General features: G+C 41.3%; 1 protein-coding gene across 1 annotated transcript in view; it reads right to left on the bottom strand.

Annotated features, from left to right (window-relative positions):
• Positions 1-14,453: 14,453 nt before the first annotated feature.
• Positions 14,454-27,148, bottom strand: part of LOC132131455 (semaphorin-3D-like) — a 63,826-nt gene continuing 51,131 nt past the window's right edge. The window contains exons 8-18 of the mRNA XM_059543480.1: positions 26,003-26,145; positions 25,211-25,325; positions 25,035-25,104; positions 24,457-24,601; positions 21,857-22,079; positions 20,766-20,854; positions 16,957-16,998; positions 16,567-16,724; positions 15,963-16,027; positions 15,600-15,733; positions 14,454-15,489 (exon numbers count right to left, since the gene is read on the bottom strand). Coding sequence (XP_059399463.1) covers positions 15,049-15,489; positions 15,600-15,733; positions 15,963-16,027; positions 16,567-16,724; positions 16,957-16,998; positions 20,766-20,854; positions 21,857-22,079; positions 24,457-24,601; positions 25,035-25,104; positions 25,211-25,325; positions 26,003-26,145 — 1,625 coding nt within the window. The 3' untranslated portion in view covers positions 14,454-15,048. The remainder of the gene's footprint in view (positions 15,490-15,599; positions 15,734-15,962; positions 16,028-16,566; positions 16,725-16,956; positions 16,999-20,765; positions 20,855-21,856; positions 22,080-24,456; positions 24,602-25,034; positions 25,105-25,210; positions 25,326-26,002; positions 26,146-27,148) is intronic.

The raw sequence follows: 27,148 nt of genomic DNA on the forward strand, positions 1-27,148 counted from the left end.
CGACATTAATGTCTTTTTTTGTGGTTAGTCTAATCTAAAGGCCTGTGTGATGTTCAGTTGTAAAGATCTTGAGTTTTCATTAAAGGGCGTGTCCATGATGCCGTGACGAAGTTCGATGTCTCGCCATGGGAATAAAAGATGTTATAACATAAAATGTCCGATCTTCCCCAATCTTCACATGTGTGATAAGAGTCCTGGCCTGAACAGATCTGAAGGCCAATATTCCATCAGGTGTGGCAAAATGGCTCGATAGCGCCACCTATACACATTCAACGGAGTGCGCCTCGAGCTATGTTTCACGTACATGTACGAAAATTGGTACACACATGTAACACACCAATACCTACGAAAAAGTCTCTTGGTACGAAATCCGAATCCCAACAGGAAGTTGGTTATTTCGAATTTTCTCTGCAAAATTGGTGTTGTTTTTGCCATTTTCAGGGGTTGTACTTTAACGAACTCCTCCTAGAGATTTATTCAGATCAACACCAAACTTGGTCAGTGTAATCTTAAGGCCTTTGCGATGTTAAATTGCGAAGATCTTGAGGTCTCGTTAAAGGGCGTGTCCATGGCGGCCTGACAAATTTCGAAGTTTCGCCATGAAAAAGGAAGTTGCTATAACTCAGACATACAATGTCCAGTCTGCCCCAAACTTCACATGTTAGATAAGACTTCTGCCCTTAACAGATCTACATGCCCATATTCAGTTATAGACATAGCGCCACCTGCTGGCAACAGGAAATGACATGTTTTACGCTCCGACAAACTACTCCTAGAGATTTTTTGACATTAATGTATTTTTGTGGTCAGTCTAATCTAAAGGCCGGTGCAATGTTAAATTGTGGAGATTTTAAGTTTTTGTTAAAGGGCGTGTCCATGGCGCCATGACAAAATTTGATGTCTCGCCACAGAAAGAGAAGTTGTTGTAACTCAGGCATAAAATGTTCGATCTTCCCCAAACTTCACATGTTCGATAAGAGTCCTGGCCTGAACACATCAGAAGGCCAATATTCCATTATAATGATAGCGCCACCTGCTGGCAACAGGAAGACATATGGCACATATATGGAATATACTTTGATATATTCCACTTATATTTATGCCTTTAAATGCATATTTCTCACCGTTCACCAGTGGCAGCTCCAGACAATTTTGATTGGGGGGGCAATGGGGGGTCCTGGTCATTTCAATGGGGGTCTCATGAAAACCAACAAAAAATACAGTGGGTAGGGCTAGTAACTGCATATTACTGCATCGAAAATACATTTTGGTCCAAAAATAGCAAAAATTATGACTTTATTCAGCATTGTCTTCTCTTCAGTGTCTGTTGTGTGAGATTTCAAAACACTGAAGTGTAGTGATATCCGGTTCACGAACTAATCATTAGATGTAACCGGATCTTCTTGAACCAGTTCACCAAATCGAACTGAATTGTTTGAAATGGTTCGCGTCTCCAATAAGCATTAATCCACAAATGACTTAAACTTTTTTTAACGTGGCTGACACTCCCTCTGAGCAGGGCCGTGCAGAGACCTTTGGAGGGGCAGGTGCTCAAAGTATAAAAGGGGCACATGGAACAAGGCTTTAAATGGCGCTGTTCAAAATATCAATACAGCAATATATTGTGATGCATTCCTTGCTGATTCGCGTATCGATATGGATGATTATGTATTGATACAGCAGCAAATGCTTTGATGCAGTTTTTAAAAAGAAACAATAGAGAAGACAATTTTAAGTTTAAAATTAATAATAGCTCTGGGATTAGAAAATGAAATGTCTTGAATTGTCCCAACCTGATGGCTTTTTCTTTGTTCTACAGAATAATTAAGAACAGCGGTTATAGTAAAAACTATAGAAAACACTTGTGCCTCTACATTTTCCTCTTTCTCACCAGCCTCTGTCTCCTGGCTTACTGTTACCTGCTCTTTCTGTCACTTGTGCCTCTACATTTCCCTCTTTTTCTTCCTCTATCTCCATCTCCTCATTTGATCTATTACTTTCCACTCTCTGTCCATCTAGGAACAAGGCTCAATTTACTATTTCAGCATTAATCTATTATTTTAACCATCACTACTACTCTTGCACCTAATCAACAAGTCCACCTTAAATATTGATACAAAACATAAAAAAAATGATACACTGGAAAATAGTGATTAATGTTATTATTACTGTTGTAGTTGCCTAAAATTGAACACCTTTGCAATGTAAACAAACAACAGGCTACATTTGTTAGTCATATCCTTCACACTGCACTTTGATGGCAGGTATATTATTCATTTTTTATTCACATTGACATTTTTACCTTTATTTCCAGAGAGATATTATTGAGTTTACAGGCTAAAGTGGTCTTGCTGTTGCAAACACTTGCTATTGTAGAAAAAAAAAAATTTGAGTCACATTTAAAATATAATTATATTTTAATTCATTTCTGAATTGTTTTTATTATCATAATGATAATTCAGAGAATGAGAAAATCTGAATAAGCATTACCAGTGTTGTGATAATTATTTTTAAGGCACTCAACATGTTAAAAAATAAATAAGTACTGTAATATAATAAAAGTTTAGTCAAATAACATAAAAAAGACCAGACCCTTCGATGCCTGTGAAACTTTTCTCCCTCAAACAGCACGCTAGCGTTACTTCTACACTACAGGTTACACACAGCAATATAAACAACATATCTGCATGTTCTCACATCACATCGTTCTTGTAAAATAATAATAAGTAAATAAACATCAAAATCACTTCGCTGAGAATGAAACACCACTTACCAGCTGCCACGGTGTTGAAAATACTAATATTATGATTGGGCGTGGGCAGGCATTCACAAAAGGGAATTTTATTACAAAAAAATTTGAGGAAATTTTGCTTGGACAAAAGGGCACTTAAGGGGCAAAGGAGCAGGTGCTCAAGTGAACCGGTTCTTTCGGACAATATAACATTCGGCTTATAACATCGACTCAATCACCAAAAGAATCAGTTCGGTTCAGACGCTCTGTGTGTCAGTCTGCTTCACGCTGAATCACACATGCGCTGTATCATCAGCTCCTCGGTTCTCGAATCGGACACGTCTGACAGAAACGGTTCTCGGTTCAGTGTATGAATAAATGTCGAAATAATTATTATCTATTATTGTTCTGCATAGTTTGAAGAGAATTTTTTTTAATCTTTATCCCGGATATATATGTGTATATATATATATATATATATATATATATATATATATATATATATATATATATATATATATATATATATATATATATATTTTTTTTTTTTAATCAGGAAGAGGATGGGGGGTCAAATCGGGGGACAAAGCATTTTTTTTGCAGGGTCTTGAGACCCCCAAAGACCCCCCCGGCGCCGCCATTGCCGTTCACCTTTTTATTAAAGCCACTCGATGGCTGTGAGCCCGGGTGCGAGGGCCCATTCATCGCTGCTTGCAGATTTAATTAAGTCTTTTTTTTCTTCTTCTAAATTCAGTATTTTTCTTCGCTGGCGTAGTTCAGTTAGCACTAGGGGTGTCACGATTCTCCAAATCCTCGATTCGATTGCATTTTCGATTCTAAGGTCACGGTTCGATTCGATTCTCGATTTTTACATTTATTCTTTTCAAAGCACAAATTGTCATTTTTCAAACTAGACTTTTATGCAATATAATATCTGACCTTTGTTTGCAATGTACCACACTACATTGTCAAATTTAAAACTTTTATTAACAACATAATGTAACAATAACTTATATCTTTAGTCAATTGAAAACTTAAAATAAACTGCCATCCAGTTTCTCTTTTGTAAGTGCAGTCTTCTTCACAAAAGATGACATTCAAGTTCACAACAAAACAAACAAAAACAATAAAACAGACATGTCCATAGTCTCTGAACAATTAAGTGTCTTAAACTATTTCCGAACAGATGAACATATACCACACTGATAACTACTTTTTATCCCCTGAGAATGATGACTGTATTTTTTCATTCTTTCATGTTCTTCCTAAAGATGGATATGTTGTTTAGAGCTGCTCTTTGAGTTGTCAAAAACATTAACATTTTTTATAATAGAACAACACAAGACAACTGTAACAATATGGAAAGAGAACTGCTAAAATATTACTAAAATATTGCTAAAATATTAACTATTTACATTTCTATGGGCAGACGACAACTGTGATTTTTTTTTATATTTTCATGTTCTTCTTTAAGAAAATGAGAATGTCCACATTCTCTGGAGAGAGGGCTGCTCTTTGAGCTCTCACAATGTCCCCTGCTGTTGAGAACACTCTCTCACTTGCCACACTTGTTGCTTGTACAGCAAGATAACGTTTGGCAAGCTTGGACAAATGTGGGTACTGGTGCTCATTATCTTTCCACCATTTCAGTGGATTTGAATCCACAGAAATTACTTTAGCCATTTTGTATAGCTGAATCTCGTCTTTCACAACATCAGGCCATGGTTTGGTTGCTGATGATGATGCAGTGGAGGCTGTGCTGAAAAAATCACCAAACAGTTCACTGAGTGCTGTTCTCTTTGCTGAAATTATATTTAAGTGTGACAACAAGAAGCAGAAAGCATATTGTGATTAGTCCTATTCCTGAAATATTATGAATGTGAAGGGGGAAAAAAACTACTTTACAGAATAAGATGGTTATTTCATCACATTAGACTAAATGCATCACATACCTGTGTGGGGTGCTCTTGCAAAATTTTCTCCTCCAGACAATTAAAGATCTCATTCCGAGATTTGTCATCCAGGTGGGGTAAAGTCTTAAACCTAGGATCCAAGGCAGTGCTCTCATTCAGGAACTGTTGAAGTCTTGGGTCTGAATACCTCTCTTCAAAGTTTGCCTCTATAGCAGATTTAACATCCTTTACAATCGTTGAATCTGTGTCACTGTGTTTCATAGATTTCAGGATGGTGTGTTGTAGGGGCATGATCATAGACACAGTAGGCTGCTGTTCGGAACTCATCAAGGTTGTGACTGTTTTCAGGGACTTCAGTACCTGACATACATCTTCCAGAACAGTCACATCTTGATCAGAGAGAGTGATAAGGTCTTTGGCATTTTTTTTTATGTCTTTTTCTGCAAGTGCAGAATAGACAGCAGCTTGTTGCTCTAAATAGCGTGTGATCATGTCATAGGTGGAGTTCCACCTTGTGATGACATCTTGAACCAGCTTGTGAGGAGGAAGCTGAAGCATGTCTTGTTTTGACTTTAAGATGGCTGCTGCAGTGGTACTTCTGTGGAAAAAAGTGACCACCCTCCTGACTCTGCCCAAAAGAAGGGAAATCTGGTTTACTCCCAACCCCTTCTGGGAGGCCAGATTCAAAGTGTGGGCTAAACATCCAATGTGTGGTGACAATCCTGCTGCATTTGAGGCATTGACAATGTTCTTAGCATTATCAGTTGTCACAGGGATGGTTGAATTTTGTTTGTCCAACTTCCATTCCACTACCACTTCCCTCAGCACTTCTGCTAAATGTTCACTTGTGTTTGCTTCATATATGGGGCGAGTTTGAAGGACTGGATTTTGAATTTCCCAGTCATCATTAATGTAATGTGCTGTGACAGTCATGAAGCTCTGTGTTGCTCTGGATGTCCAGCAATCTGTAGTCAAGGCAACTAAATGTGTGCTGCTCAGACCTTCAATAACTTTCTCTTTTACATAATTGTACATGGAGGGAATCACCGTAGCTGTGAGATGCGTTCTACTTGGGATTTCGTAGTGTGCCTCTAGCACGCTAATTAAATGCCTAAAACCTGAGTTTTCCACCACCGAATAAGGTCGCATGTCCGCGGCTATGAATACTCCTACCGCACGCGTAATTGCATTTGCACGAGTTGAGTTGCTTGGAAGTTTAATTCCAAATGAAGACGGAAGAGTAGTTTGTGTAGTTGTTGGTTTAACAGATAAATCTATGTTTTTGTGGTGCCTGCGGAGAAGCCCTGCCATGTTACTCGTGCTGCCTGTGAGAGAATATGTTACACAGCTTGCAAACTGTTGTTTTTTTGTCGACAACGTGAACGTTGTCAACATAACTCACTGGAAATCCAAAATACTTCCACACTAGCGACTTCAGTGAAAGAGGAGGGGATTCGAGTTCTGTCGATGGGTCTCCTGCATCTGCAGTTGCCATGCCATCTTTTGAGTGGCTGTTAGAGGAGGTTGACTCACAGCACTTCAACACATGTGTTTTTTTCCGCTTGGCAAGTAACCAGACGCAACATGGAGGCGTGGCAGCATCGACGATTCCATTTTTTAATTCGAAGTTTGAGACTGTGACTTAATTTCGATCGATTTCGATTTAAAATCGATATCGTGACACCCCAAGTTAGCACCCTCCACAGCCGCTCCAGATGGTCCTCCCAAGTCTCCGAATGGATGATGACGTCGGAACCATGACGATAGGACTGGACCATGGGCTGCGTGATGGTTCAATTACCCGTAACCTCAGCATCTACTGTACCTCTTCCTCGATGGCGTGTTGCCGAGCCTCCGGGACATGGTAGGGCCGCTGCCGGACGATGGTCCCCGGTGGTGTGCGGACGTCATGCTCCAAGACGTGGGTCCGCCCAGGCTGGGGGGAGAACACATCCGGAAACTGACTGACCAGGTGTTGCAGCTCCGACTTCTTGACGGCGGAGAGTTGGGGATCCATATCAACAACCACGGGAGTCGAGCTGGTGTAGGCCCAACCCAGCGCTTCAGAAGATTGAAGTAACGGGACCAACCTTTTCTGTGACAGTGTAGGGCCCCTGCCAGGTGGCTAAGAACTTGCAGGCGGCCGTGGGGACCAGCACCATGACGTGGTCTCCTCGTTGGAACTCCTGTGGTTGGGCCGCCCGGTTGTAATGCCGTTGCTGCGCCTGTTGCACCTTGACGAGGTGCTACCGGACGATGGGCATAACTAGGTTGATCCGCTCCCGCATCTCGCGCACGTGTTCGATGGTGGTCCGGTGTACCGCCAGCTGTTGTTCCCAGGCCTCTCGGGCAACGTCAAGCAGACCGCGGGGTTGCTGGCCGATGAGCAGCTCGAACGTGGTAAAGGTGGTGGAGGCCTGAGGGATCTCTTGAACACCGAAGAGCACGTAGGGGAGCATCTGGTCCCCTTTCTCGCTTATCTTCGGCCGCCACTCTGCGCAACATCTGTTTCAGGGTCTGGTTAAAGCGCTCTAAGAGCCTGTCGGTCTGGGGGTGGACCTGGGGGTGGAGCTGTTGGACCTTTAGGAGCTTACAGACATCTGCCATCATCCGGGACATGAACGCGGTGCCCTGGTCAGTCAGAATCTGGGAGGGAATGCCGACCCGGCTGAAGAGGAGGAACAGCTCCTGGGCAATGGCCTTCGTGGTGGCTTTACGGAGGGGAATGGCCTCAGGGTAGCGGGAGACATAATCCTCGATGACGAGGATATGTTCATGCTCCCGGGTGGACTTCGGCAGCGGCCCCACCAAATCTGGCTGCCTGACGAAGCGGGCGGGGAAGGGCCCGCAGAAGGCAGTCGACCACAACGCGCTCCGCTACCTGGTGCACGGTGGGACCACCGGTCAGCAACCAGTGTTGGGCCAGACGGGAGAGGCTAGCGGCTTGAACCCAAGCCAGCTGCCGCGGGTCGAAGGTCCACTCGTTAAATAGCTGGTTGGAGACAGCCCCACCTGGCCCAGGATCTCCTTCCATAAGTCCTCGTAGGAGGTGCTTTGTTCTGTGGGAAGCGCAAAGTACGCTCGCTGAGCCTCTCCCCTGAGCATTGGGGCGACGATGCGTGCCCATTCCTCCTTGAGCCACGGTCTCGAACATCTGGAGATACATCATTACGTCATCGTGCACTGTCATCCTGGGTAGTAGCTGCGTTGCCTGGACATGGGTGTCAGGTAGCAGAGTTCGGGGGGCTGTGGCGAGACGGAGCGCGGCCAGCTCACATTTGGGTTCCTCTTGCCGGGAGGCCAAGTGCTCCATAATTTGCTGCTGGTTAATGCTCACCTCGGTGAGGTGCTTCAACTTCAACTGCTTCAACAAAAGAAGCGGGTGGTGAAAAGGTGTTGCTTGGTGCTCGGCTTCCGTGTTAGTGGTGCGCTTTTGCAGTGTGGGTCCGTGCTCTCCCATGGGCATTGGGGCTGGCGGTCACACGCTGCTCTCTGCGGGCACAACGAAAGAAAGGGTTAGCCTAGTCTTGCAAAGACATCTCTCCCCTCTGTGTCCGCTTGCGGGGTTTAAGTAAGCAGTGCTTGATGGGGCGCAGCTGTGGCCGCTCAGCCCATGATGAGCAGGTGCAGGTGTGCCTGCTCGGTTTAAGGGCAATGCTGATGAGAGCTCGGGACACTTGTCACAACATCCAGTCAAATGTTTTGACACACTGTACTAGTTTATTGTCATCTGATAGTAGAAATGGTAGCTAAAATTAGATAATTAAGGAAATCAGTCAACAGGTGGCCAGCAAATAAACTGTGAATGTGTGAAATGTCATATAATCTGTGTTTAAGTAGTTATTTTTACTTTGTTTTTCATCTTGTAGATCTACTCATTTGGTGTCACACAGCAGAGACTTTAACAGATCATCTAACAGTTTTGGGGCAAGATGTGAATATAACCTGTCATCTTAATCATACTGAGGTGTATTAGTTTTTACTGAAACTACTTGGGTCTCCAGTTGTGATATTACGCTCTTTCTCTAACAATGATGCAGTGAACTCTAATCTGTTCATAAATAATGTCACCATTGATGATTTAGGAGTTTGTTGCTGTATGAGTTCAAATGAGGACTCAGTACACTTCCAACGACTCAGTATCAGTGTGGAAAAATCTTAAAGAGATTACCAACTACAAGACATCACCCCCCAGCACTGTGGAGAATCGACGATCTGAACGAGTTTTACTGCGGGTTTGAAAGAACACCCATCACCTGCCCTGAACACCTCCCCACACAACCGTTCACACCACTAACAACTACTGCAACCCGCCCTGAACACCTCTCCAATCAAGCGTTCTCACCATTCACACCACCTGCATCCCCCTCTCCCCCACACCTGCAATACAGACAAGCGAGGATGCGGTGTGCCAGGTCTTCCAGAAGCAGAAAAGGAAAAAAGCACCAGGCCCAGATTGTGTTACACCAGCCTGTCTGAAATCCTGTGCTGACCAGCTGGCCCCCATCTTCACAAAGATCTTCAACAGATCACTGGAGCTGTTTGAAGTCCCTTCATGCTTCAAACGCTCCACCATCATCCCCATCCCAAAGAAATCCAAAATTACAGGATTTAATGACTACAGGTCTGTGGCTGTAATGTCTGTAGTCATGAAGTCATTTGAAAAACTGGTGCTGGCCCACCTGAACGACAATAATGGACCCTTACTGGATCCTCTTCAGTTTGCCTACAGAGCTAACAGGGTTGTGGACGATGCAGTAAACATTGGACTGCATTATGTTCTGCAACACCTAGACAGACCGGGGACTTATGTGAGGATCCTGTTTGTGGACTTCAGCTCGGCCTTTAACACGATCATCCCAAACCTCCTCTTTCCCAAACTAACTCAGCTCTCCGTGCCCACCTCCGTCTGTCAGTGGATCAACAGTTTCCGGACAGACAGGCAGCAGCTAGTGAGGCTGGGAAAATACACATCCAGCACCCGTACAATCAGCACCGGAGCTCCCCAGGGCTGCATACTCTCCCAACTGCTCTTCTCCCTGTACACTAACGATTGCACATCTAAGGACCCCTCTGTCAAGCTCCTGAAGTTTGCAGATGACACCACACTCATCGGCCTCATTCAGGACGGTGACGAGACTGCTTACAGACAGGAGGTTAAAGAGCTGGCTGTCTGGTGCACTCTCAAAAACCTGGAGCTTAACACGCTCAAAACAGTGGAGATGATAGTGGACTTCAGGAGAACCCCCCCTGCTCTCCCCCGACTCACTATCATGAACAGCACTGTGACTGCAGTGGAGTCATTCAGATTCCTGGGCACCACTATCTCTCAGGACCTGAAGTGGGACATTCACATTGACTCCATTGTGAAAAAGGACTAGCAGAGGTTGTACTTCCTTCGCCAGCTTAGGAAGTTTAACCTGCCACAGGAGCTGCTGAAACAGTTCTACTCCACCATCATCGAATCCATCCTCTGCACTTCAGTAACTGTCTGGTTCAGCTCAACTTCTAAATCGGACCTCAGAAGACTACAGAGGGTAGTCCGGACTGCTAAGCGAATCATCGGTACAACCCTCCCTTCTATTCAAGAACTGTACTTATCCAGAGTGAGCAAAAGGGCTAGTAAAATCACTCTGGACCCCTCACATCCAGCACACTCCCTCTTTGAACTGTTGCCATCTGGTCGACGCTACAGAGCACTAAGCACCAGAACAACCAGACACAGGAACAGTTTCTTCCCTCAGGCAATACATCTAAAGAACAATTGATAATAACTGTGGAACACACTACACTATTTTTATTTATATACACATTTACTTATCTAACACACTTACTTAGTGTTTTTATTCTTTTATTATCTGTTTTTGTTCCGTCGCTGTCATTCTGTTGTACTGCGGAGCTTCTATCATGAAAACAAATTCCTTGTATCTGTAAACATACCTGGCAATAAAGCTCATTCTGATTAATTCTGATTCTGATTCAAAAGCTCATTCTGATTCTGATTCTGATACTGATCCACAATACATCAATGCCACCAGACTGTACATCACTGGTAAGTGCACTTTTGTTAATAAAGTCATTCAGTACAGTGATTATTTAGAGATTATTAACTGTGACTTTACTCCTTCCTTACAGAACAAACTCCACCAACTGAGTGACAGAATTATACAGAAGTGCAGAATCAGTCATCTTTGCAGACTCTTACCCTCATGTTTGGTCTGATAAATGCTGTTTTGGTCCTTGTTGTCATAGGTGAGTTTTCATAAGTGTTAAAAATGAGGCAAGTCAATGTAAAAGTGAAATGTCAAACTGAGATTTGAATCTGTGACAGAAAAAAATACTTCTGCACAAAAGAGGGTTTTTAAAGACACTCCGTTGTAGTCTCTTTTTTTGTTCACTCACTCACTCACTGGAATATGTACATGGGTATGTCTTCCGCCATAGTTATTTGAGAAGTAAAAAGCTACGTACTCGCTGTTCACTCACTTGTGCCGTCAAACTGTTGTATAAATGCAATATTACACTCGGAACCGTGAGATATGGCTGTATATCAGCACGATGTGATTACCTACAGCCGAAAACTCCTTTCCTCGGTGATCTTTCAGCATGCTGAAGAGGACTCTTCCATGTTGTGTACAAAAATTAATCTTGGTTCAGTCAATAGCACTTATGTTGCTCTACAGCTGCCAAAATCATAAACAGAAGTGTACAGCCAAGCTCATACTGACTTCATAGCGTTTAAGAACAAACTGAAATAAAACTCTTGTGGATGTCCAAGCACACATGTGGATGATGGATGTGTATTGTGGTTTGATTTCTTCAGAAAAAGTGTTCTGCACGAGGGATCTGCACTTTAACCCACTGAAGAGTTTTCTCTTTCACTTTCTGCTGCACTATAAATGTAAACTTTAAGATTTATATAATATAATATCTCCACTTATGAAGTGGAGATAATTAGTAAAAAAGTGATCAAAGCAAATGTGACTTCCTGTGCTTGACGTGGTTGACATTTTCTGATGTTAACATATGTGTATCAGTCTTCTCACTTTTTGATAAGATACTGTATGATATATTACACATCATAGATTTTTAGAGCAAATGAAGGCTTTGCAGCTACTGCTAATGTTATTAAAGTGCTCACTAAATTAAAGTGGCATTAAATCCCTTCATAGCATCACACCTCTATATATACTGTATATGTAGGTATGTATGTATGTATGTATGTGTGTATATATATATATATATATATATATATATATATATATATGTGTGTGTGTGTGTGTGTGTTACAATGAGCAAATCCCAGGTTGGTTTTCTGTGTTTTCTCCAATATTTAGATTTTTTATAAAGCCTAAATGATGTTTGCCTATGAAATATAGTCGTAGGCATATATTCTTCATACATTCTATTATTACAGTTTTTCTCAGTTGCTTTGGTACATTTCTCGAATCATCCTTGAGATTTGCAAAACAGTAAGTGCATTTCTCAAAACAACTCGTACAAATAGCAAAACACCATGGATTACTGTACCTGCAAAAGCCAGTCTCTTGCTCAAAATCCTTAGTTCATCTCTCAAAAATAAATATCTGTGTCAATGAACATGTCAGTGCCATCAGAATGACAAGTCCTTGTGTCATAGTTTACGGATAAGACAGTCAGATTACTTAGTCATTTGTCAGTATAACATTGTACTCTGGAGGGATGTTCTGATGTAAAGTACTGTACTGAACAGTATGCCATATGCTTATGTATGCCATATATCCATTTCAAAAGTACACATTTACACATTACTGTATGTGGGATATTGATTGAAAGAGACTGGATATAATTCCCAGTTACACTTTTACTAGTGGTCTGACCCAAAAAATTATAATAAAAAAACCCTTTACAATGTCATAGTGATATAGAAAAGGAAAAAGGAATATGGGCACAAAGATGAAAATATGTCAATTTTAAGAATTTGTAACTCTTGTGTTGTCCTCTGTCTATACAGTATAAGCTTTCTAACTGAAGATACTAACATTACTAACAAACATTACTCCAGTCTTCATTGTCATGATCCTTCAGAAATCCTTCTAATCTGCTGATTTGCTGCTCAAGAAATATTTTCTTATTCAAGAAATATCAGATTTTTAATTTTGAAAATGATTGTGCTGCTTAAAGGGTTAGTTCACCCAAAAATGAAATTTAGCCCATAAATTAATTACCCTGAAAGCATCCTAGGTGTATATGACTTTCTTCTTTCAGACAAATCCAGTCAGAATTATATTTAAAATTGTCTTTGATCTTTCAAGCTGCATGCTACTCAGCGGGTGTTGCACTCCATCGGTCCATGAAAAAAAAGTTTGTCACACGGCTCCGGGGGGGTGTACAACCGTATGGGGTGGTGTTGGTGCAGTGGATAAGACACATGCCTTTGGTGTGAGAGACCTGGGTTCAAATCCACTGTGAGACACCAATGTGTCCCTGAGCAAGACACTTAACCCCTAGTTGCTCCAGAGGCGTGCGACCTCTGACATATGTATAGCAATTGTAAGTCGCTTTGGATAAAAGCGACTTACGTCAGCTAAATGTAAATGTACAAGGGCCTCCTGTAGTGAATTGATGCCTATTTATAAGAAAAATATCCATATTTAAAATGTAATTTCTGATTCTAGCTTGCGCTGACTGTTGTAAATGAAGCAGTTCTGGGAGAATGAAGTAGGAGGTCAGCTTTAAAGTGACGCACAAGAAAACGCAGTGGAGAGATCAAAACGAAACAACGGTCAGTAATTAGAAGTACAAAACTAGGATTTATAAAGAAGAATGTCTGAAGATTTCGAAATAAGCCCAGAGAAGATTGGTTTTCCTTTGCTAAAGTACAGAAACTTTGCCTCCTGTTACCAAACGTTGGTTTTCACGAGACTCACCAGCGCATGTTCAACGCCTACCTCATGTGTCATCCGCCCGGAGCTACTTCTGTGTACAACTGTTGACGCAAGCTACATTAAAGTGTTTATTACATTTTGAATATGGATATTTTTCTTACAAAAATGCACTGATTAGCTACAGGGGGCCTTTGTTCACCCCCCGGAGCAGTGTGGGACAATTTTTTATTATGGATGGGCACTTTTTATTTCACTTCTTTTGAACTGATGCATGCAACACCCTCTGAGAGCCATTAAACAGCTTGAAAGAATGAACACAATTTTTAACATAACCCTGCCTGGATTAATCTGAAAGAAGAAAGTCACATACACCTAGGATTACTTGATGGTGAGTAATTTATGGGCTCATTTTAATCTATGGGTGAACTAACCCATTTATATATTTCTGACATTTTTCCAGGATTCTTTTATGAATAGAATAGTCTAAAGAACAGCATTTATTTGAAAAAGAAAACTTTTGTAACATATCTTAAAAAAAAAAAACATTTTTTGAAAAGTATTATTTACAAATCTAAAATCAGCTATTTAAATATATAGCAACCACTACAACATTAAAAGTATAGCATGCTAGAGAGAGTTAGAGACATAAAGGAGAAACCCAACATGTGAGCTCCATTACTTATATAATCAACATACATTAAAACAATGTACATTTAGTGATGTTTAACTTTTTCAGGTTCCACAGTAAGCCAAAGACAACTTTTCATTTAGTTACGGTAAAGAACAAAAGCATGATGGTTCTGAAAATCATTTTCATGGGCAGTGAAGAGAATTTTAAAAAGCTCTTTGATATTTGGATGCCATTTTCTACTTCCCATCCCCAGATGCTTTTACACATGAATACATCTTACACATACTGTACACACAAGGGACCAGAGTGGAGGAAAGGCATGAAGGGCACATCCTTGGCAAACTTCCTCTGAACATGGAGGCACGTGCTGCTGTCAGAACAAACTTCAAATTTGTAGCCTAAATATGATTGTGTCAAGAGTCCAAATATAATATCAATACAATGATATACAGCTCTAGGGACTATTTAATCTACATGCCTAGTGAAAGCAAGAGAAGTCAGTTCATCGTTGCACTGCATTTAGCTCAAAACAGTGCCTTAGCTTGTCCATTTTCAATATTAGCTTACCAAGCATACCTAGCATTTAGCCTAGATGCTTGTCTTTCAAGAAGTTTCACAAACAATAGAAACCGTTAGAAATATTATTTTAAATGTATGCAAAATGTGGATGCCAGACTACACAAATTCATCTCAGTTGCACAGCTACATTCTGTTAGATTATAGTCTATTGGGTTAAAGCTACATGCTAACACTAGCACAAGCTACAAAATAAAACTTAATAGAGAACCTAATAGAAGAATAATACAGTTCTTAAGTTCTGTAGCCCTTTGTTGTTGCATTAACAGTAGCTGGTTTGCTGTTTGCAGCTAGTCAGAATGTAGCTTTAGCCATTAAGCTACAAAGATGCTAATTGTCCAGATGAAGTCTCACAGTCCTTAAATCTGTGGTTTCATCACTGTCTAGAGGCTTGATGGGTGAATTTTGTCGCCTAACTCTCGCTTTACGATTTTCAGCCACCTGCTTCAACTTAAGCGTGCGTAGTTTCTGCTGTCGTCGTTTTTCGCGGTACCAAAGATGTTCACAGTACTCATCAGACGTTAGCTCGCTAACTCCCATTAGATGGAGTTCCTTATAGCTCCGTGGCAAGGCTGCATAATTTCCGGGATGGGTGTTCTGCACTCTTGACATGTGGTTCTTGGGGATGACGTGGACCTCATAGCGGGCTAACGTGCGGAAGAACAGGTGTTCGTAGGCTATGCAGAGATACAGGCCGGCATTAGCGGATGCTAAGTGCTGGAGAAGGAGCCCACGTTGCATGTGGATGAGGTTTTCTTCACCTGGAACCAACTGAGAAATAGAAAGGGGTTTGTGTTAGAATAGAAGAGGGTGAGTTAAGTGTATATCCACTTATTTTATGTTTTTTTGGATTAAGTCTTCTAAACAGGATGTGGACGGACCTCTTTGCTGTTTTGGCTGTGGTTTGGCTGAATTATCCACTTGATCGTGGCTTGTGGTGAACGTGGGATACATTCCAGGAAGGTTGAATTTGTCTCCACAGCGTAAACTGTCTTTAGTTCAGCATCCTCTGAACCTGTAGAGACGAATGGACACTTTTAGCTTCCAAAAAGTTTATTTATTTATGTGTTCTATCACTTCTTCATTTTTGATTTCATATTTAATTGGTGCACACATCTTAGCATGTGCTAGTATCCATTTTGTACACTAGAGGGAGTAGTGTGCTTCTTGTTTTCAGGACTGGCCAATATCATCTACAACCTGAAGGTGGAAAGTGGTGAGGTGAACAGAAAGTGATTTATTACCGTCTCTCATGTCCTGACACTGGCTCCAGGGGTCTCCATACCTCACATCCTGTCTCCGGGCACGCCTGTGGACCACAAGAGGATGTTACTGACCCTCAGATCCATTATTTGACAGGTTTCCTGGTGGTTTTCAGTACAAGTAATCGAAGACATTTACTCTAATAAACACTCCATATAAAATTAATACAAATTCACTCTAACCAAGTGTATAATTTCTCCACTGTTTGTTAATAAAACTCAAAATGTATACATTTAACACTGAAATCACTTCTACAAAATACTAAATAAATAAAATATTGGTGTAGAAACTATTTTCACTCAGAAATTGCTAGTATGTTTCACAAATAATTACAAAGAAACAAGTAAAATTTAAATTAAACATGAAATTATTACCATATATATATATATATATATATATATATATATATACATACATACATACATACACACACACACACACACACACACACACACACACACACACACACACACACATACACATACTTATATATATTTCAGAAATATTCCTTTGAATAATTACTAAAATTATTATATGGTTTTCCGACCAATGAGAATGTATTAAATGTAATGCAAAGGGAAGTACCTTTTGTTGCTAGGGAAGTAGTTGGTACAGGAGGACCCGTCCCAAGCACAGTATGGGTCACGAGCTAGACAGCAGTCTACACACGCTTTACCATACAGCTCACACCTCTGCACAGGAAGCTGGAAGACCCCTTCATCACTGCTTACAAAGAGCACTTGCTAGTGAAGAAAACCCAAAATACATGATGACGTATGTCTAAATGTGATAAAAAACAACAGACTAACGTTTAATAAACAAATACTTTTTTTTTACTTTTATCAAATCTAGCATTTACAGTGACACACAAAGGAAGTCTATGGGGCAAGACATTGCGGTGGGTTTAAAAGCAAAAACGTGAAGCTCATATTTTTGTGAAAGCAAATGGCCACCCACTAAAACATGTCCACTTACCCTCTTGGTGGAGAGCTCCATGTTTAGTATTGGGGTTTGAGTCTACAAAAAAGAAACAAAGAAAGAAAAAATACATCAACACATAAAATGACAAATTACTTGAACAAAGAGGAAGAAGACAAGCATGGCTGGCGCTGAAAAGGAGCAGTTCATCATAGCAGGCTCTTGTGAAAGTTTTACAGCTTTCTGCTCTGTTGGTTCATTTCTCCTTCATATACAGCAGCAAATGAGCCTTGACTCTTAAAAGGTCTCTTTCTTCAAATGGCAGGCAATATCTGCTATTATATGTCTCCTGATATTTAATTGACTGCTCTGTAATATACATAATGATGTTTTTGATGCAGTTACAGTTTTTCTCGATTGGTTTGGCTCATTTCTTGAAACCGAGATGACATTCTCAAAATAACATGGACAAATCTCCAAACCACCTTGCAATTGTTCACAACAGAATGTCATTTTTCATTGGTTTTATCAAATTGCAAATGCTTTAGTACATGTCTCAAGTGACTCTGTGCTTTTTTTCAAATGATTATGTACAAGTAGCTACAGTTAGCACAATGAGCCCACATTTAGCACATTTTCCAAATAAATAGATCTTGCTGATCTAAACTGATTAGTTGATTTTTCAGTGAAATGGTTACTCTCTCCAAAACATATCAGCATGGTTTCATTGTGTAAGTCATCATATGCACAATTGTCTGTTCAACTGTCAAAATTAGTCAAAGATATAATACCATGAAAGAATTTCTTGGAACATTTGATAAATTTATGACAGTACTTGACAATCAATCAGGTGAAATTAGAACTAACGAAGGAGCAGTTTCCCACATCTCAGATGACCAATCAAACAGTTTGTTTAGTTACCTGACAGGTGTTGTCTATGATTATGACTGCTGCCAAAAGTATATAGACAGAGCTTGGCCCAGGGCCAGTTTCATTTGCAGTGTGAACATGGAAGCACCTCACCAAGTACAACAGCAACTTCCTTCTCGAGGAAGAGGAGGAGTGAGAATGCGTGGAGGAATAGGAGGAAGAGGCCGAGGAGCACGGAGGCACCATGATGTCCCAGATGAAATCCTGGCCACCCTTATTGACCACGTTATAAACCATCGCCTCACAATGGCAGAGGCAGGTCGCCGAGTGCAGCCTAATGTGCCTCGGTCTACAGTCTCCTCCATCATCCAAACCTTTCGCAGGGAAAACAGGTACAGAACTATTCTATTGAACTATTCAGTGTTGGTGTGTGTGTAGGCCTAGAGTACTGCAATATCTTCATGTGATGTTATATGATACTATAAAAATGACAAAGAAAGAAAAATGGAGAAAATACTGTGAATAGTATTCCAGTCACTGTGCAGTGCATCACACTTTTAGTACCATAAAACAGCAGTACAATTACATTGGTAACTCATTTTGTAACAAATTTACAGTGTTGACCTTTGACTTGTATGTCTAGGATTGGACGACAGCCTCAAGTGGGTGGCAGAAGAAAACTTCTAAATGAACAACAAGAACGAGAAATATGCAACATGGTCATTGCAAATAATGCCATCACACTGAGACAGATTCGTAATGCAATCCTTCTAGACAATGTAATGTTCCAAAATATAAACTCTATCAGCATCTCCACAATAGACCGGGTATTGAAGAAACATCAGATGACCATGAAACAGATTTACAGTGTACCATTTGAGAGAAACTCTGACAGAGTGAAAGAGCTGCGGTACCAGTATGTGCATGTAAGTCAACTACTGGTTGTCTATCATTGTAACACTATTACAGTAAGACATGGTTACCACTTTTTTTTGTTTTGCTTTATCCTTTTTACCTTCAGAATCCAGCTTTGTGTGACTAGAGCATTTTGCCTAGAAATTGTCTTCAGTTTTTCACTCCCTCTTTTTACAGTACTTTAGATCCTCCCTGCAGTATCTGTCTCTACTTGACTGATTAGATTTATTTTTATTCTATTGTAGAGAATAATGGCATTAGAAGGCAACGAAACCTCTCACATCCTAGTGTTCGTTGATGCAGCTGGCTTCAACCTGGCCAAAGGTCGAAGGCGTGGCCGTAACATCATTGGCCACCAAGCCACTGTGGATGTCCCAGGCCAGCGAGGAGCAAATATAACAATGTGTGCCGCTATATCAGAAAGAGGTGTGGTCACACACATTCCCAGTTTAGGGCCCTACAATACACAAAAGCTCCTCAATTTTTTGAACCACCTTTATACTGATCTGATCCCGGAAAATGAGAGAGGTGAAGAAGGACCTCAGCTACCACATTATGTCATTGTGTGGGATAATGTGAACTTCCACCGTGGCCCACGCATCAGAACCTGGTTCACCACCCATCCCCGGATGCTAATGGAGTTTCTTCCACCTTACTCTCCTTTCCTAAATCCAATTGAGGAGTTTTTTTCAGCTTGGAGGTGGAGGGTGTATGAGCATCAGGCTCAAGACCAGAGGGCCCTGCTGCATGCAATGGATGCTGCATGTGAGGACATCACAGGGGATCAATGTAGGGGATGGTTGAGACATTTACGCCGTTTCTTCCCTAGCTGCATCGCAAGAGAAAATATCCGTTGCGATGTGGATGAGAATTTATGGCCTAACAGAGAGCAGTGCGTCGATGGCCAGGAGGATGAGGATGGTGGCCAGGAAAGAGAGGGTGACAATGGCGACCACTGAAAATATTACTGTACTATAGTTCTGTAACTTTATTTACAGTATGGTAGGCTAGAGTTTTTTTTTGTTTGTGTTTATAACTGTTCACATTTACAGAATCCTGTATATGTTTTCTTTTCACAGTATGTTCTCTAATGTTAATATTTCTTTGTACGAATAAAAATGTTTACAGTTTCCTTGAGTATGAGTGGTTTATTGGAGGCTGATTTTACTGTAAAATCTTTTAGTTTTATTCATAGTGGTATTCTGTTGCTAGTCCTGTGCCTCAGTGACAAAACGTCTAAGCATTTTGACTAGCAGTGCTTAAACAATGCCAAAGGTATAATGCATTTTGGGGGCATTGACCATTTATATGAGAAGGATATTTAGTTTTGACACATGGATAAACTGTTTTGGGAGAGATATGAGCTTTTGCAGGGGATCCATGGTGTTGTGCTAAACTATCCAGGTTATTTTGACAAAAGCACTAAATGAATGCACATGTGCCAAGGCAATTGAGAAGGATCTGTGCTATTTTGACTGTACTGACCTTTTATATGGGAAACGAATCTGCTTTTGAAGCATGGAAGAAGAGTTTGGGGAAAGATATTTGATTTTGCTAGTGAGCTATAATGTTGAGCAGAACTGTAAGACTGTTTGGCCAAATGACCTTATGGTTTTGAGAATGTCATCTCGGTTTCAAGAAATGAGCCAAACCAATCGAGAAAAACTGTAAATCACTTGAAATATCTGATATTCATAATGTACTACACATTTTTGAGTAGAGATTTGAGGAAGCAGCAGTACTTAAAAAAGTGAATATTTGATCTGATCTGTGATTTGATTCGATTTGATCTGAGCAAAACCGACACGTTCCTCACTTTCTAAAGTTTTGGATAAATTAGATCTTTTTGTTCACTAAACACAGTATTCTTAGTGTAACACCCCCTCTCCTGTTCCTGGGTTTGTTCACTTGAGTAGACAGCCATGGGAAACCTGGTTTTCTTCTTTAGGAGTTATTTTTGTTTGGGAAGCGCTTGACATGAAAACAACAACCAATAAGAGCCCAGGGTCAGAGGTCATGAGTACAACAGATGGCACGATAAACAAGAAGTGAGAGAAGAAACTGAGATCATTTTAAATTACCTTGAAGACATTAAGCTCTTCTAGAATGATTTCTTCAGTTTCCCAATTCTCTTTAGGTACAGAGACCACCTTTAATACTCTGCCATCATCTGGAGATACAGAAGATTAACCATGTATGATTATGACAGATAGATAGAACGATAGAACAACAGAATGACAGAACAACTGAATGACAGATATATGATAGAAGGATATATAACAGATAGAACTATATACATATAGACAGATAGGTAGATAGACAGAAAAACTGAAAGACAAGGTAGTTAGAATGATAACATAGCATAACAATAGATAAACTATTTATGTATAAAACTAGATAGATGACAGAAAGACAGAAAGAAAGACGGATAGATAAAATGTTATACTGAAAGACAAACAGAACAATTGACAGACAGACAGAAAGATAGATATATAATTAGATTGAATGTTAGACAGACACAGACAGACTGTTAGACAGAGAGACAGACAGACAGACAGACAGACAGATAGATAGATAGATAGATAGATAGATAGATAGATAGATAGATAGATAGATAGATAGATAGATAGATAGATAGATAGATATTCACCATCAAACTTCAACCTAAACCCATCAATTATACCATCTTCGAATAAATCTCTTAATTCACCCGTACTTAGTTACCATGGTGAGTGAGCACAGGCTTTTGGTGTGTGTATATATGCAGCACCCTGAGGGCTGACAGCTGTTACACTGTTCTTGTCCAGTACACAGTAAGATTGCGAGTTGGTTCTCTGTACACACAGGTTAAGCATATTTATTCTGAACAGAGTATCTATTTGCCCTAAATGATTCACTTAAATGTGGTTCACGCGTACATCCACCAGTCCAGGGGAACAAATGTTAGACAGGAAAAGAAACATTGGAATGTCAGAATAATCCCAGGCAACAGGACCACTGACAAGTGTGGGAACACAGGTCATCTTTGATTGAATTTACTGGATCTACGAGCCGATGAAGGAGATTTCCATATTTGCAGTGCAGTTTTAGGTCTAATGCTAACACCAACCGGTAACACTTTTTATACTAGTATAAAATAAGTAGATCTTTTGTTAAACACTTTCCAACATACCTGTGCCAAGATGTAAGACGTCATACTGCCCGTCCTCTGCATCAACCCTATCAACCACAAGCTTCTTTAGCCTGTAGGGGGCATTGATCCGAGTGAAGACGGGACGCCTATGAATGGGCATCACTGGCTCCCACATCAGCTGATGGGTCCTCATGAAGCTCACAACATCATCTGGGAAATCTCGGGTGGACTTGTGCAAAGGGTCATAGGTTTCACTCGGACACTGAAGGGATATAGGAGCTTTAGTTAAGCTTATATTTTGGAACCCTATGGGGACTGAATTTGGCTTGACAGTCCCAGACTAAGGTAAAAATAGTCAAAAACATTTGGCAGATATGGATTTTGGCCACTGTTTGAGAACATAGTGCAGCGAACATCATAATTCTTGATTATCCATATTAAGAGATGCAGATTTTAAGGAATCTTCTGTTGTCATGAACAATTCGGTTTAGCGAGTCCCTCCAAAGCAGGGAATGTTACACGTTCACACAGTCTAGTATGATAAAACTTGCTTACTAAACTTGCCTGTGTAAAGGCAAGGTATTACCAACTTTTACCTTGTAGAACCATTAAACATGCTGACCTTCAAACGAGGCCCGCAAAGGTAAGAGCATGGTGTCTGAATGAAATAAACACAAGTAGATCCATTTTACAACTATGTGTGAAATGAGTTCAAAATATGTTCATGATCTTAATAGTGCTTTCTAGTCCAAAGGTGTCCAAACCTCTTCTTGGAGGGCCAAGAACATCCTGCAGAGTTTAGCTCCAACCATCCTTCATACACTTGCCTGGAAGTTTCTTGTAATCCTGAAGACCTTTATTAGTGGATTCAGGTGTGTTACTTAGGGCTGGAGTTAAACTTTGCAGGAGAGGGGATCTCTAGGAACAGGTCTGGACACCCGTGTTCTAGTCACTAAACCTCAGTGTGGCGAGTGGGGCGGGGCCGAGGGACGTGGGAACAAGGAGTGAGGCCGGCAATGATTGGGCAAATCAGTGACACCTGCGACCCACCGCCGGTCTCGAGTCCCACGTAGGAGATGGAAGGATATAGTGAAGGACGAGAGAGGACCAGGCCTGGGCTTTTAGTTGTGTTTTGGTTTTATTTTGTGCGCATCAGTCGTCCGTGAGGGGCTGGTGCGCTGTTTTGTTTATTTTGTGATTATTAAAGTTTCATTTGATTGTCCGCCGGTTCCCGCCTCCTTCTTCCCGAAGATTACAAAGGTTTTATCATTACAGTGGTGCCGAAGCCCGGGAGAAGGAGGGACGCGCTGCTGAAGATCCCTCGCCGCTGTGGTGAATCCGCGGTGCCACGGAGCAGGCGAGGAGGATGCTGCCGTGGACGCTCGAGGCGGTGGACTGGAGCGAGTTGCCGGGTTGCCCGCTATCTGGAGGGGCGGCTACCGTCCGTGAGGGAGCGGAGGAGTCGGCGCCGTTCGCCAGAGAGCCGGAGCCTGCTGCCGTCTGCCTGAACGGGGAGGAGCAGGGAACGGGGGACTCCTGCCGGCTGCCCAAAACCGGAGGAGCCGTCCCCGTCCACCGGGCGGCGGAGGAGTGTCGTGCCGTCCGTCGAGGGCCGTCCAGTGCCACCGCCAGGCACCGCGGAGGAGATCGCCCAGCCGGTGGAGGGCCGAGCAGCAGTGCGTCTGGGAACCGGAATTTTTTATTTTTTTTCTCTCTCCCCTCTCTCGTCTCTGTCTCTCCTCCTTCCATCTCCTTTTCTCTCGCCTCGTCTGTCCTACCCCCAGGTTCCAGCAGGTCCCCGTGAGCGGTACCCCCCGGAGGGAGGGGGGGGGGGGTAGAGCGCAGTCTCGAGGGTACCCCCCAGCCTGCGAGGGGCGATGGGGGTATGTGGCGAGTGGGGCGGGGCCGAGGGACGTGGGAACAAGGAGTGAGGCCGGCAATGATTGGGCAAATCAGTGGCACCTGCGGCCCACCGCCGGTCTCGAGTCCCACGTAGGAGATGGAAGGATATAAAACTGGAGCAACGACAGTGAAGGACGAGAGAGGACCAGGCCTGGGCTTTTAGTTGTTTTTTGGTTTTATTTTGTTTGCATCAGTCGTCCGTGAGGGGCTGGTGCGCTGTTTTGTTTATTTTGTGATTATTAAAGTTTCATTTAATTGTCCGCCGGTTCCCGCCTCCTTCTTCCCGATGATTATGGAGTTTTTATCATTACACTCAGAATTTGAAAGGGTTTAGTTGAGGTCAGTCTGTGGTTATGACTTCAGCAACTAATGGAGCAGACCTCACAGCCCTGATAATTGACTTCCTATTGGTGACCTCACTGGAGTCCACACTCCAGCCACTTCATTCGCGTGGCCCTGCTGAGTTCCTGCTGACATCTTTACAACCCCCTTGAGGTAGTGCAGCAAGTGCATGGAGTAACTTGTCACATGGTTTTCAAGCTGCCCCAACATAGCTGCAATCCAGAACCAACCGTAGATCTCAAATCTTGCTCACAACACCAAGATTACAGTTTGACCAGACTGAAATCCTTCAAGTTGCCAAAAGAAAGCAACTCATATACAGACAATATAAAGATATAAAGACAAATCATCTTCTCTACTTTACCAAATATAATTCCTTCCTGTTGAGAGCTTACCGTCCCTGGCCGTGGATAAGGGATCCTCCCCTTGTACTCCATCCAGCGATAATCAGGGCTCTCCTTATGGGCAAATGGCCCATTGAAGGCGGCTCGTATAGAGGCCATGGAATAGATGCAAACGGCTGAACCTCGGAAAACAGAGCTTTTGAAAAGGAAACATGTATTAGTCTGATGGCCGGTTAAAATAACAGAGTACCTCAAGCTTGGTGACCTTTCACCCTCAAGTTTCGGCACCAAGATGGATTGTTCCAAATGAATTGGGTGGGGAGGAGAGCATCCTGTGACCAGATTGTTGATTTTAGCAGAGTTTTTATAATGATTTTAGTTTACAAGATTAACTGAGACCAACAGATTTTGGTGGTTGGAATGAACAAGGGAGGTCTAAGAATCTGAAGAGTTAGTTAAATGGGAATGAGTGTGACCGATTGGTTGATTTGGATGGAGCCAATGATAATTCAACAATTGAGATAAACAAATATAAAACTGAAAGGAATGTGGTTCTAAGAAGTTGAGGATTATGGGGTGGTGGCCCAAAGAATGACTCATGAATCAGACTTTTCAGGTAATAAAGTTACCTGGAAGTGGAGAATATGCCATAGATGACTGGATTCTGTGAATCTTTGGTCTCCAAGAGAAATATGTCCTCTAAAAATAACAAAGTCAGCAGAAAGGAACAAGGTTGTTGAATAAAAAATGTAAAAAAGTTTTTGAGTTCCTGATGACAAAGTATAATCAGAGTGTGTGAACATACCCAGCTCGTCAAAGTGTGTGTCCATGCCTCCAGGTCCTGGTACTGAGCAAACCAGCCTGGCTTTCAGGAAGGTGCTCCAGCGATTAATTAAGCTTCGTTTTCCTCCTATGTCATTCTAATGAACACAAAGAACATGTAAAGCTGTACACTACCGGACTTTTAATATCTGAACCGATTTTGAAACACTAGTCACCATAAAACACATTACCAGACTTTTACATTCTTTCAAACACAACAAACTCATGCAGAAACATTTTGCTCGTTTCTAGAAGAGGCACGACAAATTACAACGTGTTCTAAAACTGACTTAAAATGTTGAGTCTGATATCTTCCCATTTGATGAGTCTGTTGCCATGCATACACTATGCAATTTTCTTTTAAATCTGTCAACTCTAGCTGTCCAAAATCTGCAGACAGGCTCTGACTGCACCAGACTGCAAACTGTGGCAAAAATCTCTGCAAAAGTTGTGTAGTGTATTCCAGCCTTTATACAATAAATATATAAAGCATCTTAAGAATGCTCTGACATGAAAAGCCTGAACTGACAACATAGTTTGCTAGACTTGTTACTAGATTAGTGTCTAATTACTCTAAAATAAACCCCTCATTCATCCATTATTAGACACACAATGCTTCCACTACAGTGCAACAGATGATACTGAGGATTACATGTCTATTCATTAGTGTCTACAAAAGACTCATTGATTCTTCATACCAAAAAAAAAAAAAAAATTCTTTTGGATCCATTTCAGGTTTTTATTGGCTCATTACGACACTGGACTTGGCACTCACCTTGCAAACACGAGCCACACGACTGTAGATACGCTTGTCCAGCTGGTTGGACTCTAAGGCGGTCTCTTTAAAGAAGAAATAGACTTTGTCATCGTCCAAGCTGTGTGTGTCAGGGATAGAATACGATCCAACAAACTCTGGCTCTGTGAAAAGAAATTGGCATCAGAGTGAGGTTGGAGGAAGTAACAGAAGTTAATTAGGCAGCACCGGTAACCCCAAAACAGTGGTTTCCAAATGTCAGACCATGAACCACCTTCTGTTCCACTGCCAAAATTTTCTAAACCAGTATTTATTCCTTGTATTTTAGCAAAAAATGTACATCCTTAAACATTATACATCCTTAAAACAAGACACATTTTTTTGCCCTCTAGACTTTTTCCCTGTCTGCTGCAAGAAGTTCAGATATAGAGTGATTAGTCACATGACTGAAACATCACAAGTGACTGGCTTAAAAAAATGATCCTCTTGGACCCCAAGAGGTAGCTGTTTGTAAAGCCTCTTCAAAAATGAATAATTTTATTTGTGATTTATTTTAGGTAATCAACTTTTTTTTTTGGTCTTTTGTAGCAGTGATAACTAATTTAGCATTGATTTGGGTAGCTGTATGATAATTGAACAGACTAATATGTTGACTGAATGCTAAGATAAGATGCTGATTCAAAACAGTTTGCTAAGCTAACAATCCAATAAGTTACAAATATATTAAACTAACAGTATTCTTTGGAAGTCAGCTAACTGTTAGCTTGCAAGCTAATTGAAGAAATATAGAACTCAAAAAAAATTTATTTGACCATTTACAGCTTTGGTTATGACACATGATTTTAAAACTGTAATTGTCAAGGTTTTTTTGTCTTTTCTTCTTCTTCTTTTTTTAGTACTAAGCAGGCCCATGTGTGTCAGCATCCAGGGTATGTATTTTCAGGCTGCATCCTGAGGAACTTCCATTGAGATAAAAGGAAAATCTAAACTGATAGCTGTCCCCAGGTATGTTAAACCTTCTTGCTTCCTAGTTAAATTGGGCAAACAGTGTTTATAATTGTGATATCAATAATAATTTGGTGTTTTAACCTATGAGCAATATGAAAGTTTATTTATCAGTTAAACTTTCTAGTAATACAAATATTTTCTCGCACCCATATTATTCCA

This window comes from Carassius carassius, chromosome 48 (assembly GCF_963082965.1).
Source record: "Carassius carassius chromosome 48, fCarCar2.1, whole genome shotgun sequence".
NCBI lineage: Eukaryota > Metazoa > Chordata > Actinopteri > Cypriniformes > Cyprinidae > Carassius > Carassius carassius.